We start from the raw sequence: 21,400 nt of genomic DNA, 5'->3' as shown, positions 1-21,400 counted from the left end.
GCCTAGATCCACTACCTATTATTTTTGTGTCTGAATAAAGCATCCAAACCAATTTAAGATTAAAATAATTATATGACTTCAGAATTGCACCTGTCAAAGTGGATATTAACTGGAAGTAGTAATTTGGAATATCCAGACTACATTGTATTTTATCAGTTCTTTGGGTTTTGTCTGTGACTTTCTGAATACATTTGAAAGTAAAAAATTTAGCTGTTGTATTCTATAACTGCTGATCACTTCTAAGATATAAGGATTCTGATAAATTCATGTGGAGAGGCAGGGGTCGCATATCTTTCAGAGAGCAGTAATATTAATAAATTTTTGGCTAGCCATGTCTGACTGTAGTTAGGTTAGAGTCATTAAACGGTGTTTATTTTGGATTACTTAGGGGTATTGATTACAACCTATTTTAACTTGGGAACTGCATTCACACACAAAGTGTTTATGTGCATTGATTTTTTAGAAGAGTTAAGGCTTAGCTTTTTCTGAAAAGTAACTATCTTATGCGTATGTAGAGAGCTGGTGGGGTACAAGGTAATCTGCAAAGGTTTTTCACATTCAAGCTTGCAGTTTGTTTGGAATTTCTGCATAAGCAATTCTTTAGTGACAGTTTAATAGGCCAAAAATTGTCTTCAGTATATTAAGAATTACAAGGACTGCTGTGGGATCTGTCACAAATTCATGTTTCAGCTTTCATTTTAAGTTTTGGTTTTGATTGTAATTTAAAATTGGATGCTTCACAGTGTGTGGGAACTGTCAAACTTTTTAAACAAAAAACCAAAACTTAAAGAACAAAAGGTCAAGTGAACTACTGCTGCAATTAGCAAAATCGATGTTCTTTGTGTTGAACAGAAAGACTAAAGAGTTTCTGAAAGGAGAACCCTTCTTGTATATGGGCATTTCTTGTCTACTGTTCTGTTACAGAGGACATTAAAAAGTTTCGTAATTCTGTCTCCATCTTGGTGTAATGTTCTTTCAGTCTGACTTCCTAAATTGAAGAACAGGATAAAAAAAGGTGTAGTCACAACTAACTGTGGATCAAATTTCAGAGGTGGGATACCTCTTTGACTTCAGCTATCTTGGATGTAAAAATTAATGCAAATACTTGGGTCGCCTGTATCAAAACTCTTTCAGAGTCTAAAGTAGTCATTATGGCTCCTAGGCAATTACATAGTCACAAAAAATTCTTCCCTCTTCTCCTGTTCCGTATAATTCCGTGTTAACACCATAACCATATATGTATGCGTATATGTGTTCCTGAAAAGCCTATCTTTAGGATGATTGGGAGTAAAGAACAGGAGCTGTTTTGTTAGTGGTATTTTCAACAATTTCATTTTAAAGCAAGTTGTATGAACAAATTTTTTGAGCTGAGAGGAAAACATCCAGAGACTAAAATGATATGTATTAACATGTTTGTTTACTCTTTTTTTCCTCCTCTCCTTCAGAAGAGGGTCATTATTGCCTATTGTTTACAGCCAATGTAATGATCCTTACAGGAACTGGGGAATTTAAGTATGAGTCATGTGAATACTTAGAATTTAGGTTTTCAATCTAGCAGTAAATATGTAATACTTTCAAATGAATATGAAACTGGAAAACACAATTTATATTCTGTAAAGGTTTAAAAGGAAGAAGAAATAAAAGAACTAAGATTTGACGGGGTTTTTGGTAGGCTTTTAATTTTTGTAACCTATATGTTAGTAAGTACATACTTAATGCTTTTTTTATGTTACTGTTTTCTAAAACACTCTAGTTAAAATAATACTTATTATCACAAGTATGATTCTCTTCTTGTCATAATATGCTGTGTTTACTGTGAGAAGACAGAGAGGTAGCTTGGTTGTTTCAGTCAGCGCTCCAAGCCGTACACTTCTTAAAATTTTATTTTCATACCTTTGTTATGCATGCATGCTTTTCCACCCAGATGGCTCATAGTCAGATGTCATTTTAAACATTTCATAAAGGTGTTTCTTAAAAAAATTATTGACAGTACCTGAAGCTCTGCAGTCCTTTGGAACTTGCTGCCTACATTCAAAAGGCATTTTTTATATTTATTTTAAATATTGATAAGGTGTTTTGGAACTGAAATAACCCCAGTGTTAGAGACCCAGTACTCTAGTTCACTTTTTTAATCTTAATCCCAGATTTTCCTCTTTTTGCTTTGGGAAAAAAAATTAAGATGTTTCTGCTGTAGTTTTGAATTAATTGCTTTTTTCATTATGGAAATAATTTTTTAGCCGCAGTTGAACTAAAGTAAAATTTAGGAGAGAAGAAAACTGAATTCTGCCTGTAGGTGTCATATTTTGGTAACTTAATTTTGGTTTTAATTAGAGATAGTAGATAGTTGTTAATAGTGCACAGGAGTATTTGAAATAGTTTTAAGGGACTGTGGTGAGAAAAGCTTTATGTATGTAAACTATATAATCTGATACTTTACTTAAATAAATTTGCATATGGCAAGCCTTGATGGCCTTGTATCTTTCTGGTTATTTTTGTGTTTTGTAGTGTGACTATTGTTTTCTTTTTCTAATGGAAAATTCTTCAAGAGATTTTCTTAATATACTCTGGGGGCAGCAGCTATAGAAATGGAAGCTCATTTTGACTCTGTGCCTCTAAGCGAGAAATGGATCACAGAGCAGGAGTTATCCCTTTAACCAGTTGCAAAGGTGGAGTTGCAGGGATTTTTTCCTTTTCCTGCGCTTACTGGGGATTCACAGATTCAGTGCCTCGTGTTCTGTTTGTTGAATAACCTGGCATCTTGGGGTTCAACCCGTCACATTGAAAGGGGCGGAGAGGAGGAGCTCTGCTGTTCCCAGCCAGACTTCTGACAGCTCTGTGCTCAGTGACTGTCACTGATGGAAAGGCTCAATTAAGTTGTCAGAAGGAAGAAAGACAATAACTTCTATTTAATTTGCATTAAAAGTTGCCCACTCCTAGCTTCTCTGTCTGGTTTTTCATGTTGGACTGTAATGATAACTGTGTGGGGAGCTTCTTTTACTTCTTTACAGTGTTTACTTCTGAAAGTGGACGATGAGCAGTAGAGAGCTTTTATGTATGAAATAGTGGATATTGGTGGTTGTCCTCTCCAGAGCTGTCAGACACTTTGTATGTCAATCCAACAGACTTCCTCAACAGACTCCATTTACAATTATCTTAATGGGTTGCTTTAACAATTGCTGTAAAATAATGACTTTGAAAAGCAGCACTTTGACAGCACTTCACTGCTTCTTGTCACATGTACAAAATGAGTTTCTTAATTTTCACTAAATTGTAATACCAGAGTGCCACTTTTGGTCCTGCTGTGAGTTGTTTTTGTGGGCTTTTTGTTTGTTTGGTTGGGTGTGTTTTTTTGGTTTTTTTTTTTTTGTTTTTTTTTTTTTTGGTTTTTTTTTTGTTGTGGGTTTTTTTGTGGTTTTTTTTTTGGGGGGGGGGGGGTTTGGGGGGGTTTTTTGTTTGTTTTTTTGTTCTTGTTTTATTTAAGATTAAGTGGAAAGTTTACCCTGTCTTTGGGATGCTGATTACTGACCAGAGAAATTGATGGGGTAATTTTAAAATGCCTCTTGTACCTTCTTAAGTTTATGCACAGATGAGCATAGAGTTTGTGTTATTGTGGCTTAATGCAATCATTATATAAGCTGTAATTGTGCATTATTTTAGCCCACTGTAGGTGGGAATTGAAATGCATCAGCATAGTTTACATCAGAAAAATGGCAGTGTAGGTGTGTTCCAGTGTTGTGCTTTCAGTTAAAAGTGGTCTGTTACCATTTCTGTCAGTATATCCACTAGTAACCAGTACACCTATTCTAACAGAAGTATCAAAAATATCTCCATGATCTACCAAAAAATGACTATAGGTGAAAAAATGTTGCAGCAACAAAATAAAAAAATAAAAAAAAAAATTTAAAAAAAAAAAAAAATCACAGTAAACACTGCCTTTGCTGTCCAGCATGATGAAATTTACTTGTATCTACTGTCTGCCATTTGTTTATGTCTGACTTTGTAATGGTGACAATAGCATGAGGTTCTGTGTGGAATTAAAAGAACATTTTAAATATGTAAAACAAGTGTAACTGTGTCCATATCTACTAGCAGAGTTCAGATGCATGTAACTTAATTTTCTTACTTTTTTATATGGGCTATGAAGAAAAGTTTATTTTTGTTTGTACTCACTGGACCTGAAAATTAAAATGTGAATCTGGCTATATATTTTCCTCTCAGAAGCAAGAGACAGGTACTTGAGAAACAGAAGCTGTTAGAATGTGATCAAAGCAAACAAAATTAGGAATGCTGGATTCCTGTCACCCCTCCCTCGATACCACTCTGCTTGGGAAATCAGCTGGTGTAAAGCCAGGAGAAGATCCTATGCTGTTCCAATTTGATCAGTCTTTCTTTGGTGTATAATTCCTCAGGGTTTGTAATAAGCATGTCATAATTCCAAGTAATTTAAACTCCTTTGTTGCATTGAAAGAGTGATGGCATTATGGACAGTAACTTGTCTCAAAACTTTCTTTCCTGAGATAGTACTTTTAAGTCACACATGAGGAACAACCTACAGAAAATGGTAAATGTATATTTATGTTTTATAGCAATGTCTTTTTTTACTGGGCAGGTCGTGCACAGGTGATAATCCCTGGGTGAAACTGGGGATTTTTATGCTGCAGAGGTGCCCACCTGAGGAAAAGGAGAACAGAGGAAATGAAATCTTGAAAATCTGCCGTTCTTTGTATGGGACAAAGCACATGCTCCCAGCCAAGGTAAGTTTTAACTTTGGGTATCATGTTTACGAGTTCTGTTTCTAGGTCCCAGCTACAAGTAAGATGTTGCCATACTGGATCAAGTCCAATGGAGAGCTAACAGAGAGGCTGAGAACTGGGTTCAGTCTGTCTTGAGAAGAGATGACTACAGGAGATCATGTCTTTACTAAGTAGTTAAAAGAGAAAACTAAGAGTGGAATTAGTCAGTCTCTTTTCGGACGTGCTCAGTTAAAGGACAAGAGGTCGTAGGGACATGTTACATCATCAGAAACTCTCACTGCACCCAAGCAAAACATTTGTCATTTTTAAAGTAATGAAACAGTAGAACAGGTGGATGCCTAGAAGAGACAAGGAGAATCCATCTTTGTAGGTACTTAGGACGTGACTGGATCATGTCACAGGCAGTTTGATATTGTTGGACTTGCTTCAGGTTGGAGGCTGGTTGGATTAGCTGATCTTCATAAGTCTGTTCCATTATAAATTATCTTCAATGTATTTGTAGAAAGGCTTTAATAATCTATTATCATTTAAATCAGTGTTGCAAAAACTACTTAAATTATCAGTAATTCTCTTACTAATAAATATATAAAGATTTCATGAGGAACCCCTGAAAAACATGGTGATTGAAAAAAAAACCTTAATATACAAGTAATTGCTAACTAGTAACTGATATTCTAGCTTGTCTTCCCTAACTGTGTATGCATACTTCAATACAAACATCCCTTAAGTATAAAATTATTGAAGTGTTTTGTAAGTAAACACTATATTAATGAAGACAGACTGGAGAAGTTCTTAATAAACTTCACACAATTTCAGAGTAGTCGTGCATATTTTTAGTAGGCTGATTAATCTCTTATAATTATCTTTATGCAGTCACTGTTACAGAAAACAGCTGATGTTAGGAAGAGAAGCAGAATAAAAACAACACATTCTGTTTAAAACACAGACAGGTGGGTGTGTGGGTTTTTGTTTGTTGTTTTTTTTTTTTTTCCTGGTCCAACACACTGATCTGAGTCAAGTTCAGAAATATATGTAAAACACGATTCCAGGAGGTGGCGGTAAGCTGAAATGATAAGTGCATTTATTAATTTATTCATCCCACCAAGACTCTTTGGTGGAAAGCAGGTTCTGTATCCATATAATTATATGTAGCTTTTCTTTGTAAGGTCCTGAAATGATGCATTATAGCTTGTAAACTCACAGTCTTAGTGTTCATAGGAATAGCTGAACTTGATCAGAGTAGAATGTTCTTGCTTCACCTCAGTGATCCAGGGAGACAAATCCCAGTGAGTGTCACTGTCATACAGCAGTCAGTTCGCCAAGAGTTCTGCTAAAGAAGGGTCATGGTTTGCGTTTTGCTTAGTTGAGTAAACTTTTCCATGATCTCCATGACAAGTCACTGTTTACACACAGTTTTGGTATTGGTAGGCAGCTTTGGTTGGAGATGCCTTCCTTTGGTTTTTTCATGGTACAGAATGTTGAAAGACCCCACCATGTAAGTATGACTGTACAGGTACAGATACGAAGTTAGTCTGATCTTCAAGGTTTAAACAGCCTTACTGATGTAAAATACATTTTTTATGGCTAAAATGCTGTGCAGTAACAAGGAGTTGCACTAAAATGTGTAGTTGTACAGTTACCTACAAACACAGGCTGTATTCCTGTAAGCCACTACTTGGGAAGAGGGGGAATGGCATGTATGAGTTCAAGTAGTTTATCTATATGTATGGCTACCGTACTTAAGTGCTCAAATGACAGATTTGCAGTCGTGTGGCTGAATGAGATGAAAATGTGATCACTGACAATTAACCTGTTTAGATGATCTCACATTTCAGTAAATACACTGATTAAGATGACAAATCTGGAATGATGCAATTCTAAAACTGAAACCAGTTAATTATAATGAAAAACATTTGCCATTCAGGTTCTCTCCCATTACAACCTTGCCAAGTTCAAAGGTTGTAATGGAAAACACATGTAACTTAAGTCAGGTGGTCTAGAAGTTAGAAAAACTATCTTTGGATATAGTCATGAAGGATTTAACTCTTTTTTCCATTCCATATCCTACTGGTCTGTCTAGTTTTTTAAGCGAAGTACTTTTTTAATGTCTTTTGATAGTTACATAGTTAAACTATAGTTACATAGTTTAATCTTTGTATCTGTGTCTGTGTTTGCTTTTGGAGAGGGTATTTTTGTGGGTTGTTTGGTTGTTTAGGGTTTTAATTTGCATTATTCAATGGACAGATACCTCCATTTCTTTTAGTGGAAGAAAGCATTGTTTTATTTGCCTGGAAGACACATGCTTGGTCTGTCCAACATCTGCACTGACTGATTAATCTCTTTAGAAAGGGATAAATCCTTCTCCCCCTGGTAATTGTTCAAAATGTGATTTTGAACCTCTGAATATCTCATGTTCTTCTCTCAGCCTATGGGTCCTGTGTCAGTTAACATGGGAAAATGCATCTAGTCCCTTACCTATGATCACCCTGGGGTCCTAGTGGCTATGAGATACTTACCGCCTCGAAAATACAGCAGATGGTTGGTCTCTTTTTTCTAATTTTTGTAGCTAGTTTTTTTTGGAGTTTATATATGATTTCAGCTTGTGTGATTTTGTTCATACACAGTTGTGTCTGCTCATTTTCTTCAGATAATGTTGAATTTAAATGCTGCTTTTCAGTCTGTTTGTAGCCTCTCCAGACATAATGCTGTTTGTATTCATTATCCAGCCCTTCAATCCATCCATGAAAATACTGAATAATACTGGACCCAAAACAGACTCCTGTGGCATATGGTTTATTTGCCTTGCTGATGTCACAGTCAGCCACTGATAGGATAACTAGATAGAAAACAAAAGTTGTCTTAAAAAAGTTTCAACTAAATCATGGTGATTCTGAATTGGGCCTTCCCTTGACCCTCTCACAGGTAACATCAAACCCCCTTAAGCAGAGCCTCTCATGGCAGGCAGCAGACACCTGAATGCTTTCAAGTGCTCACTGCAGAACAGAAACCCTCTTACGTTACTCTGAGAAGTGCTGTGGGTGAGGACTTCCTTCCTGGGCTTGGGTTTTCAATTCCTGTCCAGAGCAGCCATGCACTCATTAGTGGCAGTGATACAAGTTGACATTTGTACTATTTGGACAGTCTTCAGGAGCTGGCAAGCAGTCCAGTCCTTTCCTGTGCAAAAAGGAATGCAGGTGTTGGAATGTGTGTGTCTTCTTCAAAAGAGATTATGGCTTCTTCTGTACTTGGGCATAGTAGTTAAGACTGAGTATGTCTGCTAGACAGTCATCAGGCAGAAAGTAGTTCAACTTGTCCAGCAGGTTTTGAGAGGGAGCTGTTACCAAGCATGGTAAAATTGCTGTTTTGCTCAGATTATGTATTTTATGACTCTCAGAATTCATTTTTCTGAATATAAGTTGCATCTGTTGCTGTGAATACACATTTTCAAGAAAAGAAGACATACGGAGTGAATCCATGACTTCTCATTCAGTAAGTTTTCTGGAATGGGAGGTATGCAGCTCAAAAGAAATCCAATGGAATATGAAATTACCAGAAGTTTAATAAGCATATGAATGATCAGATAAAGCTATATGAATGATCAGATAAAGCTTAATGTATTTATTTAGTTTTCTTATTCCTTGATCCATGTCATATCATTCACAACAAGCATGCCCATGCCACTAAATTGGGAGGAGCTGTTGACTCCCTCAAGGATAGAGAGACCTGGACAAACGACAGGGATGGGCAATCACCAACCATATGGAGTTTAACAAGGCAAAGTGTCGGATTCTGCACCTGGGATGAGGCAACCCTGGATTTACAGACAGACTGGGGCATGAGAAGCTGGAAAGCAGCACTGCAGAAAGGGACCTGGGGGTCCTGGCTGATGGTAGATTGAACATGAGCCAGCAGTGCCCTGGCAGCCAGGAGGGCCAGCCCTGTCCTGGGGGCATCAGGCCTGGCATGGCCAGCCAGGCAAGGGAGGGGATTGTCCTGCTCTGCTCTGCACTGGGGCAGATTTGGGTACCACAATGTAGAGACATTAAACTGTTAGAGAGTGTCCAGGGGAGGGCCACAAGGATGGTGAAGGGCCTTGAGGGGAAGCTGTGTGAGGAGTGACTGAGGTCACTTGGTCTGTTCAGCCTGGAGGAGACTGAGGGGAGACCTCATTGCAGTTACAACTTACTCATGAAGGGGAGAGGAGAGGCAGACACTTATCTCGGCTCTGTGGTACCCAGTGACCGGACCTGAGGGAATGGCCTGAGGTTATGTCAGGGGAGGTTTAGGCTGGATATTAGGATAAGGCTCTTCACCCAGAGGGTGGTTGAGCACTGGAACAGGCTCCCCAGGGCAGTGGTCACAGCACCAAGATTGACAGAGTTTATGAAGCATTTGGACAAGACTCTCAGGCACATGGTGAGACTCTGGGGGATTGTCCTGTGCAGGGCCAGGAGCTGGACTTGATGATGCTTGTGGGTCCCTTCCAACTCAGCATATTTTGTGATTCTAAGCATTGACAATCAGTAGCAGTACTGAATACAAGTGTAAAGAGCAAGTCTGAATAAGAGAACAAGGCTTGCCTTAGTGACTCAGAGCTTAATGTGAGGGAGTATGTTCTTCTAGGCTTTTCTTCTTTAAGGTGTAAATTTAGAAAAGACTGACCAAGTATAGCCAGAGAGCTCCCTGTCCCAAGCAAAGCCAGGTGTCTGTGCAGTACATTACATTTGGAGTGTTTAATGTCTCCTCATCTTCAAATAATTTGGCTTTAAGCTCACAGCTACTGAAACTATGCTACTAAATGTGTGGATCATCTTGGTACTTAAATTGTTACAGTTACTAAAGTTCAAAAGACATGAAAAATACATGACTTGCATTCTCTCAGCTTAATATTTAGCTGATGACCTCCTTTGACAATTGCTCTTGAATTGTTGGAGAGAAACAGAGAGAATCTCTTTAAGAGATGGCTACCATTTTCAGTGTAACTACCATACAACATCCAGTATTCCCTACTGTAAAATGCCTTGGAAAATGGGACATCTCTGGTGAGCCTCACTGGGAAGTTGTTGTGACAAGCAACCTAAATTCTCAGAAATGACAGAAAGGAAAGAGAAGTTATAATTTGGTTTATAATATAATTCGTAGGTTGAAATACATTTTGATGTATAAATGAACAAATCACTACAATATTGAGGAGAATAAAACAGCTTACATGTAGGGTATGTTGTTTGGTTGTTTAACTATGAGACAAGGTAAAGGTTTGGAAGTGCACAGTAGATTTGTTGAGGGATGCTTTTGTTTTTATTTTAGAAAGTATTTTCTTGAAGCTATGTGATGCTAAATTTATGCTGTATTACTAAATATAGGAAACTAGATAAATGACAGAAAGTTAATTTTCTCAACTTTAGTTGTGTATAAAACATTGTATAAAGTTTTGAAGCTTTTTGCAACAGAAGCATTATTGAACTCTGGTATGTACTGTTATTTCCTCTTTATTTTGTTCTACTTTTCTGATTGCATAATTGAGTTACAGAATTGTCATAAGTGTCTGTCAATGTTTCTTTCTGTGTTTTGCAGTATTTCAGTAAGCACAAATATATTAGTCCCACAGAGAGCTGTGATTGCTCTGTTATTTTTTCAGTAAAACTCCTGGTTGTAATGGTGATTCAGTACCTACCTCGTCTTAATCTAACAAATGTTGTACTTTAACCAGTATTCCACATTTTTAAAATCTGTTCTTTCAAGTTTCCAAGGAGGTGTTTCCAACAGGGAATTCATTTGTTGTGGAAGTGTGGTTTTCATTTTGCACTTGACATAAAATTTTCATACATTTTATTCTGAATGATGATGTTGGTATTTTCAGAAGTCACACTGAGAGAATTTACTTTTTATTTCAGTGTATAAAAGAATTATGTTTGCTGCTGCTTAACCAGTCCCTCCTGCTGCCATCGCTGAAACTGCTGGTAGAAAGCAAAGACCAAGACCTTCATGCTGTGGCACTGGAGCAGATAACCGCTATTGCTAAGGTATGAACAGTTGAATGAACCACCTTTCAGAGGCTGAGGTAATAAGTTAGCTCTTTTATATTCATGTAGTAAGCAGAGATTACTGAGACACTTAGCATTATTAAGGTTTTCCACAGGTATTGTGTCCACAGCGAGCAGTAACACAGGGCTGGTAAGAGCTTTTATATATACTTGAGGTGATTAAACCTCAAAGCACTTCCTTTAATTTACTTGATATGCTATTTTAAGTCAGTGTAGCAGAACAGAAACTATTTGATATATGAAGTAGATTATTACTCTGTGTTAATATTTCCTCACTTTGGGGTTCTTTCAGTTATAATAGTATGTCAGATGACTTAGCTTGTTTCTGACAAATGTGGCATCTATTTACATACACTTGGGAGCTGTTATGTCACTGTTTTTTGTTGTGATGGTATGTTCAGGGACTTTCATGTCTTTCTAAACAGGCTTGATTGCATAGTGTAGCAAAGTTTCTGGAGAAGAAACCTAAATACTGTCTTTTTCTTTGGACAAGAACTGAAAGACATTAATGTGTATTTGTCAATTGCTATATAACATTACATTACATTACACTACTGTCTTCCCTGTGTATTTGCTTTACAGCAAGTAAGAAGGAACACCTAAAAAGATGGAAGTTAGTCTCCTAGACAAAAGCATTATATAATTTTTTAATCTTTTATCTGAAAACTGAGCTGAGTTTAAAATTTTTTGAAGCTCTTAACTGCATGTGCAGCCTGACTTTCTTGGGTTTTATGTTAGCTGTGCTCTGCAATCTAACATGCTACTGCAAAAGAGAAGGAACCAATTGTCTCTGACCTGTTCATGAAAGAGAATAGCTTTCTCCTCTGACTTAATTAACTGCACTGATAATTTCCAGAATTACAATATTTAGGTAGGAAAGCCTTATCTGTAATATTTCCAAATTCTGCAGCATATCTTAGGGAACTTTTGGTTGTATATTACAATACAAAATGATAATTTATGTTCTGTTTTCCATGTGGTACTTCACAATGAAACTTCCCCCATGAAAACAAATAAAACCATGTGTCTTTTTAAATGAATGTCCCCCAAACACAAAAGCTTTAAAAACGTGATTTGTATGAATTCAGATTAAAAATTATAAATTATAATTTCCTTCTAGAGATATCCTCTGTTCTAGTTATACTGATTGCCACAAAGTTTTCAGGTTCCTTGGTTGTAACAAAACGAGCAAATCCTATCCCATTCTTTTACACCATTCTTTATTACCTAGGAAAGATATTCTCCATCCTGCTCGTCCCAGAATTCTCCTTTAAGTCTCTCTTCCTCATGAACTGTGTCTTTCTTTCTTATGCATATTGTATTCCAGAAGCTTTCTCTTTTTGCATCCTTTGAAAAGAAATGATCCAGCTCCTTTCCAGAACTGGTGAAGACTAGCCAGAGAAACAGTGGATCTGGAAGCATAGGCTCCATTTCACATATTGCTGACTTTCCTTCGAAAGGACATTGTTACCAAAATGGAAGAAGCACCAGCTTTTTTAATGTGTTCTCTATGAAAATTTGAAACAGCAGAATGGAAGGTAGCAGGACATATTATATGTAGCATATAGCTGCTTCTACCAAAATCCTGATGCCATTGTTAGCAGCCAGTTTGAATTTGGAGTGTTTGCTACTTGAGTTTGGTATCTAAGCTAAGAACACATAGGTGTTCCTGTTCCCTTTCTTTTATACCAATAAACCACAAATTTTCTGAGTTTTTTACAAAACAGTTGTATAAATACTAACCATCAGAACAGTACATTGTTTGTTTTCTTTTACCACCTGCAATTTTAGATTTTGTTTCTACGAAACAAGGCTTTTTGGTAACTTCTAAACAAGATGATCTCATTGAAAAGCAAGCACAAATCTGATAATCTGATATATGCATGCACTTTCTCATCTCTGTGTTCTTGTTAGCCTTTTAAAATTGACTTTTTTGTTAACAGATGAAAGCTGCTGTATAAGTGACTAATTCTGAAGCTTGTCAGCAGGAATAAGTGTCCGAGTACATTTTGTTTAACTATTTCTAAAGCATAATGCTGTGCAGTAGCACTTTCTGAATGGTTACTAATTGTATTGGGCTTTAAACTGGCCATTCCTTTCTAGTGTTCAAACTGAAAGCTCCAGCTTTTAGTTTCCTACACTCTGGGCTGATTACATTATATTGGAGTTTTAGGGCCAGGAACCTTATTAGCTTCCTGCTAATATAAAACACTTTGTATACCTGTGCATGCCCAAAATAATTTTTTTTTGGCTTTCTTATACAGGAGGCAGCTTGATAAGCTGTTCCTAATTTTTCCTTCTAAATTGAATATTAATTTGAGCACAGAGTTCTGAATAACCTAGAATTTTCAAAGCAGTTGGCTTTGGTCTAATGTTTTACTCTTAAGTCAGTGAAGGTTTACATCAGGCATAGAGTTTAGCCAGTACCTTGAAATGTGACTGTGTTAGAAAAGCAGCTAGTGCAGAAGAGTGCTGTGCTAAATATAAAAGTTGTTCTTTTATTGTATAAAAAGTACCTCTTACTCCTTGCTTTAAATGCATCTCTTATGATTACATTATTTGCTGTTGTACTGAAAGTGCATATGTTACTTAGCTATGGCAATGCTGTTTATGCAGTATAATTTTCTATGCCTACTTTTTGTATTTTAAAAAACAGTATTCAGACTGTTAATGCTTTTTGTTAAATTCTGAATTAATTTTTCATAAGAAGGCCACCTCTGCTTACATTAAACAGGAAACAGACAAATAACATCTGGCAGAGCAGAATCATAGCTATTGATTCCCGATCCAGTGCTAACACAGCTCACAAACATGGCTGCAAGAAAAATACAGCACTTGCTTGCTGATAGGATGTATTAGTTAGCCATTTGTTGTATGTTGCTGACAGCTTTATGTATGTTTACAGTTAAGGATGATGCTGAAGTGCTGATACTAGAAATTGTACAGCTTTTGCCTGTAATAAACCAACCAAGTTTTTGCGTAAGCTTTTTTGAAATTGCAGACCCCTCTTTTTATTGTGCATCTTTTAATGAACTGCTGCTTGTCTTTTCTGAGTAACAGAAATAACTGTTCTTCCCCTATGTTGTGTACTGTGTGAGTAATTTTAAAAAAAGAGTTTACTTAAATAACCTTGCTACTGCTAATAGAGCCCTTAAAAGTCAGATTGTTTTTGAGAGGGATTTCAGTGTTGTCTGTGTATTGGGTTATCTTCCAGAGATGAAAACTGATTTTCATACATCTGAGAGAGCAAATATATATTCTATTGCCTGTTGGTACAGATAATGTTAAAAAGCTAACAAGTGGGGGTTAATAGAAGTAGTGCAGATACTTGTTCAGTCAGTACTTTAATAGAAACTGGAACAAGAAAAATGTAGTCTGAAAAAATACCTTGGCTCCATTTGCATGTAATAATTTCAGTGATGAAGTACTAAATCTACCTTCATAGCATGTTTTACTGAAAAATGTAATATGAAAAATCACACATTTTCTATGTAATAATGGAATTTCTAGTTTTCTCTGGTGTATGCCATTTATGGCTACTCACTTAATGGGGGCTCAATCTTTAAAATAAATAGTTAAATTATAAGCTAATGGTGATTATGATAAATCACCAGTTTAAACAAGATAAACCCAGTTTATTTTTCCAGGATTTTTTATGTCACTGGTTTCCTTTCCCCTTATTTATTTGTTCTATAGATATATACTCCAGGAAGGAATAAAATGAAAAACATTTTTATCTCGACAACTACTGGAGAAAGGAATACTCTGGGAAACAGCAGTTTCAGTTCTTTACTGCGGTTAGGTCATCAGCAGCTCTTACCATTCATAACTTAGGATTTTCTAATGCAGAGGTTATGGTTGAAATACTGCCTGTTGGTAATAGGAGAACCTCTGGATACCTGTGCAAACAATGCTGATGGGGAATTGGATCATCTAGTTCCAAACTCTGCATGGGCAAACACCTTCCACTAGTCCAGGCTGCTCTAAGCCTATCCTGGCCTTGAAACACTTACAGGGTTGGGGCATCCACAACTTTTCTGGACAACCTGTTCCACCCTCACAGTGAAGAATTTCTTCCTAATAACCAATCTAAACTATTTAAAGTAAGAGAGATTGGATATTTCCTCTTGTCCTATCACTCCATGCTCTTGTAAAAACATCCCTCTCCAATTCTCTTGTACTGAAAGGCGGTTGCATGGTCTCCCCAGAGCCTTTTCTTCTCCAGGCTGAAAACTCCAACTCTATCAGCTGGTCTTCATAGGAGAGGTGCTCCAGCCCTCCTAAGATTGTCTTCATGACCTTCTCTGGACCCATTTTATCTAGTCCATGTCTTTCTTGTGCTGGAGGCTCCACATCTGGATGCAGTACTCCCAGGTGCTCTCGTAAGAGCAAAAGGTACCACTTGAATGCCTGCACTTCAATACTTGAAAGCAGATATTAGCCAATACCTAAATAGGAAAGCCAAAGAAAAAAGTTAGTTCTCCTTAATGTAATTATCCCCATTAAATCTTTAACTCGTAACCATGGACACTGTGTGTGGGCATCATGCTAAATCTACACTGTCAAATTCTGCTGAAGGAGACATGGATATGAAAAATGAAAGCTGCTCCCATTTAAACTTTCCAGATTTTACTCTAATGAAAAATATATCACCCTTAGCATGAAGTTCTAGGTAGGTGTAATGATTTTTCTCTAACATGCACCCTCTGATGCTGTCATCATAGTTTATTCAAACAATATGGAAAGTGGTTGGGTGGTAATTTGTGCAGAAGATACTGCACCTCTGAGACTTGCTTAAACTGCAGTCAGCTGCATTCCATATCACTGGAACAGTGATTCTGGGATTAGCAGTAGTCTTAGTTTTATGGCCTAGTTAGGGTCTTGGGATGGCAAGGGCTCTGTATCTGCAGGCAGATCAGAAGGATTCATTAGTTCGTTCATAAGATCTTGACTGGACTGTCTGCCCAGTAAAAACAGCTCCTTAAAACTGGGATAGTGAGGTGATTGCTTTTACTGTCTAGGTTTTACTGTCTTACAGACTCAAAAGAGCGATTTTGAAAATAAAAATGTAGTGCATTTAGGAGTCTCTATCTACTGTAGGCTAATATTTGGTATGTATGGCAAGCAAAAATAACTCTGGAGGTTGATCTCCATTAATATTTTTAAAAATGTAAAATTTTGAGGATGGAAATTTTGTCTGGAACAGCAAGCATCCTGGCTCAAACAGATGGAAGAACTACAAGTCTAGTGAGGAGTAAGAATAGGACAGATGTACAGGCTCTTTCTCTGAAGTGTTACTTTCCAAACTTTTGGTTATTTTCAGCTGTATGTATCTGCTAAGTAATTGCCAGTGGTTTTCTTTCTTGGTTTGGTGCAATTTCTCCTTAAACTCGGGTGAGCTTTTACATCTTGCACTATCATTTGACAGAGAATTCAACAGTGAAAAAAAGTATACCTTTTTATTTTCTTGTAATCTGATCTGACTAGATTCATTTGATGCTTCATTTTTTTTTACTTTCTTAATGAGATAATGCTTTTAATTAATCCCTTTGTGATGTTGCTACCTGCCCTTTGCCCTGTCTCTTTTTTAGATTGGAGAGTCATAGTTTTGCTGAGTAATTTCCTGCATAAAAAACTTATATACTCTCTATGGTGTATTTTTTAAAAAACACATGCTTTGTGTGTTTGCCTTTTATGTTGTTTTAGTAGTTTGTTTGTTTTTTGGTTTGTTTGGTTTTTTTTTTTACTTTAATGCTTGTTCTTCTGATTTAAAATCAATTTTAAATAAATGTAGTCTTAAGCTACATTTACATTGATCTAATTCTAAAAAATCTTACAGTTCTATTTAAAACAGAGCTGTCTTAGTTAAGGTTTGTAAACATGTATTAAGTCATTGGCAATCTCTGTAGGTTGTTACTTTTATTGAAACTAATGACTAGAAATGTCTCTATATGTGCAAGTGATACCCAAAAAATTGACATGATCTGGAGCTGTAAATTTGATAAATAGTCAAGTGAGGTTTCTTTGCTGCCTATCTTTAAATGCAATTCTCATTAAACCTTGGTGTCTCTGTGTTCTTCTCACACCTGCCAGACTCTACACAGAGTGACCAAAGAATGGTGGAACAGACAGTGGCTTTAACAGCATGAATTGCATTTGCAGGGTCTGGTTGTCATCATGTGTCTCCATCCAGTTGCCTGGAGACAACTAAATTACAAAAGTTTCCTCTTCCTTACCAGGTCTTTAGACAGTTTGCAAGTCAGAAAATGGGAAATGTTAATCAATTTAAACCTAGTGATCTATTTGGGCCTAAGGATGAGCTGTGGGGTACAACCCAAAACCTTTTTTGTGAGCTGTTTTGTTATGTGTGAAACCACACTGATCTATTTCTTTGTGAGTGCAGACAGGTGTGTGATTTGAAAGAAAAACAAATAAGAGGGTCCAAGTCAGAAATACAATTTAATAGGAAGAAAGGAAAGAAAGTAAAATAAAATAGATGCAATAATACAAAAGACCACTGACAGAGTCAGAATACAACCTGATCAGGGTGATGGAAGCAGTCCAGATGAGGTGGTCTTCCTGAAGTAGTGATCTTGTAGAAAGGTCTGGTAGCTCTGGTCCTCTGGGAATCCAGTGGGTAAGGGCCCCCTGTACTGTCCCAAACCCCAGATTATATCCAGGTGAGAATGCTTGGTTTCTCCCCCTGGGCGGAGCATCTCACCATGGGATGATGAGTCATGCGGGGGGTCCTTGATGGCCCATTAAACAGAGATAGCTCCTGGAGGGAGTTACCTATGAGTCATGGGCAAGGCATCTGATGGGCCATTAACAGAAGATAATGGCCCAGAGGGAGGGGGTCTGGGAAAACACTGCCCCACCTGGATTCAGCAGTTCATGAAGATGGTGATAGAATACTTTGTGCACATCCTATACTACAACCCAGGACAACAGGTTTCTCTGCTTGTGTGTTGCATGGGCATCTTCATCCCTGTAGTATAGCTCAAATGTTTAATGGTTTATGCTAGGAAAGGTCCTCTTTCAGATTTGTCTCTCTCAATTTTGTAGGTATTTGGTATTTTGAAATCACACTAATTATAGCACTTTTCTTTAACTGAATAGTAGCCTAAAAAAATAAATTAAACCTTGCATCTGCTGTCAATCTCACTACTATAATTACTGTTTGCATTTTATGTTCATAAAATCAAACAGTGAAGCCCTTTGTAAAGCTCCATCCTACATACAAGTTAAGAATAGAGCACACAGAGCTTCAAGGCAGGAGAGAATATCCCTTCAGTCCCATTTCAGAAGAGATGACAGCTGTTTGGATAATGGCTTAGTATGCTGCATGGTGTGCTGCAAGATGCCAACATTAGAAATTCTGGAATCAGAATTGTTCAGGTTAGAAAATACCCGGTGAAGTCTCACCAAGTCCAGCTGTTAACCCAGCACTGCTAAGTCCTCTCTAAACCAAGTCTCAACCACTTTTGTGGGCAACCTGTTCCAATGCTTGACAGCTCTTTCCATAAAGAAATTTTTTTCCTAGTATCCAATCTAAACCCCCCCTGGCACGACTGGAGGATGCTTCCTCCTGTCCTATCACACATTAATTAGGAGAACAGGCTCATCCCCATCTGACTGTAATCTCCACACTCCCAGATCCCTCAGCAGCTCCTCATTCGACTCAGTCTCTAGACCCTTCCCCAGCCCATTGCCCTTCTCTGGACATGCTCCAGCCTTTCAGTGTCTTTCTTGCAAGTGTGAGGCTCAGATCTGGACACAGGATTTGAGGTGCAGCCTCACCAGTGGGGACAATCACTGCCATGGCCTGCTGAATTTATTGCTAATACCTAATCTAAACCTGCCCTTTTGCAGTTTCATCATTCTTCCTTGTCTTGTCACCCCATGCTCCTGTAAAAAGTCCCTCTCCACCTCTGTTGTAGCCCTTTTTAGGTACTTGGAAGGTGCTATGAGGTGTCTGTGGGGCTTTAATGTCTCCGGATTTAGCATCTCTGTCCTCGTGGGAGAGGTGCTGCAGCCCTCTGTCATCCTGGTGGCTTCCTCTGCACTGCTTTCATAATGTCTCTTTATGTTGAGGATCTCAGGGCTGAATGCAGCACTCCAGGTTGAGAGAGCAAAGGGACAGAATCCTCTCCCATGCCCACACTGCAGCATAGGATATGATAGGCTTTCTGGGATGTGGGAGCACATGGACAGGTCATGTTGAAATTCTTGTCCACCAACATCCCCAAGGGCTTCTCCTCAGGGCTGCATTCAATCCTTTCTCTGCTCAGCCTGTACTTTTGCTTGGGGTCATACCAACCCAGATGCAGGTCCTTGCACTGGGACTTGTTGAAATTCATTAATATTGCTCAGGACCACCTCTCAAGCTTGTCAGGGTCCTTCTGGGTGGGGTCCCTTCCCTTTTTTGGTCATATATAGTTTTTCAATTGTGTTTTGTTAAGTGGTAAGTTAACACAGCATTGTATTTCAAATAACCCAGGAAGAGCATATCAAAATTAACTGAAGTAGAATTTGAAGTATTCTATAGTGTAATTTGTAAAGCTACAGACAAGATTCTCAAGAGAATATTGTGCTCTCATATATCAAGTAACCACATTTTTGAGGCATCCAGGGTTGTCTCTCAGAGGTAGCAGCTCTGTGTTTCACATCTTTTAATATGTTATATTCTTTTGAAAATCTCATCCTTGCTGTGGGTGCTGATGGAGTCTGTGAATGTTGCCTGTCATATTAACATGTGAAATGTAATGTAATATATTAATATAAAGTGACCAAAATTTAATATACTCTGCTCTGACCTTCCTCAAAGTGTCATTCTTGATATGAAGCTAAATGGTGTGATCTGTGCTGCACTGGGACTGAAAACCTGTGAAAAGTCTATGAAGCTGGTGGTGTAATCCCAGACTGTCAGGCATTCTTATTCCTTAACTATGTGCAGGTCAAATATTTGTATTAATGTGGTAGACTGTTAAAGACATACCTTTACTTATTCTGACATATGCAAAGCGTGTATCCCTGTGGTTAATCCATGGGGAATACTCCTCTCACTTTGAAGGTCACACTGTGCAGTCAGAACCGTCGTGACACGTTCTGGCTGATGGCTGTATCTGGTAATTAATTTTTAATTACTTTGAATTTCTCTTTCTTTGTAGGTTGACGATTCCACTTGTGATGCTGAAATACTCTCCTTGCTCCTCAACGCTAAGTTGGTGGTGAAGTGCATGTCCACTGCCTTCTGCCCACGCCTTATTGAGCATCTCCTGGCACACCAGGGACAGGGGGGCTGGGATGTGGAGGAAATTGCACAGCAGCTGAAGGAAGCAGGGTTCAGTGCAGAGGCCGGGTCCCTCCTGATGGCTCATCGAGGCACCCATCCTGCACTCAGGACTTTTAATACTGCCCTCCAGACTGTTCAGCATTGGATCTAAAAATGTTTGATTTATGCATTTTGTCTGCATTTTTGCTGGAGATCTTACGTAAAAGGGAGAAATTGTTGCTCTAGTAAAGTAACAAAGTGAGTTATTACCTACATTTTGTAGAAAACACACAGCACACAGTACATATACTTCTAATTGTTTAAGAAAACTATTGGTGCAGACTGTATCATTCTGCTGTATGATTAGCAAAGCATTGAATCTGATCATCCTTTCAGAGCAAGGTTAAATGGTTATACCTGAAACATTAGTAAGGTGGCAGGCTATATACAATCTGTCTTAATTTCTTTAAGTAATTTACTCTTGTCATAATGTAAAACTAATGTAAAAATATAATTATAAAGATATATATGGAGCAAAAAAAGTCACAAGAGATTTTTGAGAACTTCAAAACCTTAAAATTCAGTATTGTGCAATGTTGTTATCACAGCTTTTGTTTGCAATAAATAAAATATTTTCCATTTAATGTACTATCACATCTTTCAGCCTTTTAGACAGATAAATATTTTCTTTCTTCAGCCCCTTTTGCTGAAATTCCTGTCTCTCCTTAGTGATATTTATTCATGAGGACAAGCCAAAGTGTAAAAGATACTTTTCTCCACCGTTTGGGAAGCCCTATCTCAAATCCTGAACATTTGTTGATACCTTTTGTGAATGTACTTTCAAAGTATTTACTTATGTTTTTCCTGAATTCTGAAAGTTTACATAAATGTATAAATTTGCAGAATCACACAATATGCTGAGTTGGAAGGGACCCATGAACACCATCCAGTCCAGCTCCTGGCCCTGCACAGCACCATCTCCCAGAGTCACACCATGTGCCTGAGAGCATTGTCCCAATGCTCCTTGAGCTCTGTCAGGCCGGTGCTGTGGCTACTGCCCTGGGGAGCCCGTTCAGTGCACAACCACCCTCTGGGTGAAAAATGTTTTCCTAATATGCAACTAAACCTCCCCTGACACATCTTCAGGCCATTCCCTCCAGTCCTGTCCTTGATCACCACAGAGCAGAAATCAGTGTCTGCTCTTCCCTTCACGAGGAAGTTTTAACTGCAGTGAGGTCTCCCCTCAGTCTCCTCCAGGCTGAACAGACCAAGTGACCTCAGTCACTCCTCACACAGCTTCTCCTTAAGGCCCTTCACCATCCTCGTGT

At 37.9% G+C, this 21,400-nt stretch overlaps 1 protein-coding gene across 1 annotated transcript in view; it reads left to right on the top strand.

The window, feature by feature from the left end:
- NBAS (NBAS subunit of NRZ tethering complex) overlaps nt 1-20,720 on the top strand; it is a 161,484-nt gene extending 140,764 nt beyond the window's left edge. Inside the window, exons 50-52 of the mRNA XM_066179945.1 lie at nt 4,610-4,754; nt 10,649-10,777; nt 19,969-20,720. Coding sequence (XP_066036042.1) covers nt 4,610-4,754; nt 10,649-10,777; nt 19,969-20,244 — 550 coding nt within the window. The 3' untranslated portion in view covers nt 20,245-20,720. The remainder of the gene's footprint in view (nt 1-4,609; nt 4,755-10,648; nt 10,778-19,968) is intronic.
- Nucleotides 20,721-21,400: the final 680 nt, after the last annotated feature.

Source organism: Chamaea fasciata, unplaced genomic scaffold (assembly GCF_029207755.1).
Source record: "Chamaea fasciata isolate MVZ Bird 193981 ecotype frontalis unplaced genomic scaffold, bChaFas1.0.hap1 SCAF_3, whole genome shotgun sequence".
Lineage (NCBI taxonomy): Eukaryota > Metazoa > Chordata > Aves > Passeriformes > Sylviidae > Chamaea > Chamaea fasciata.
The sequence above is the reverse complement of the archived record's forward strand: the minus strand, read 5'-3'. Positions and strand labels throughout refer to the sequence as shown.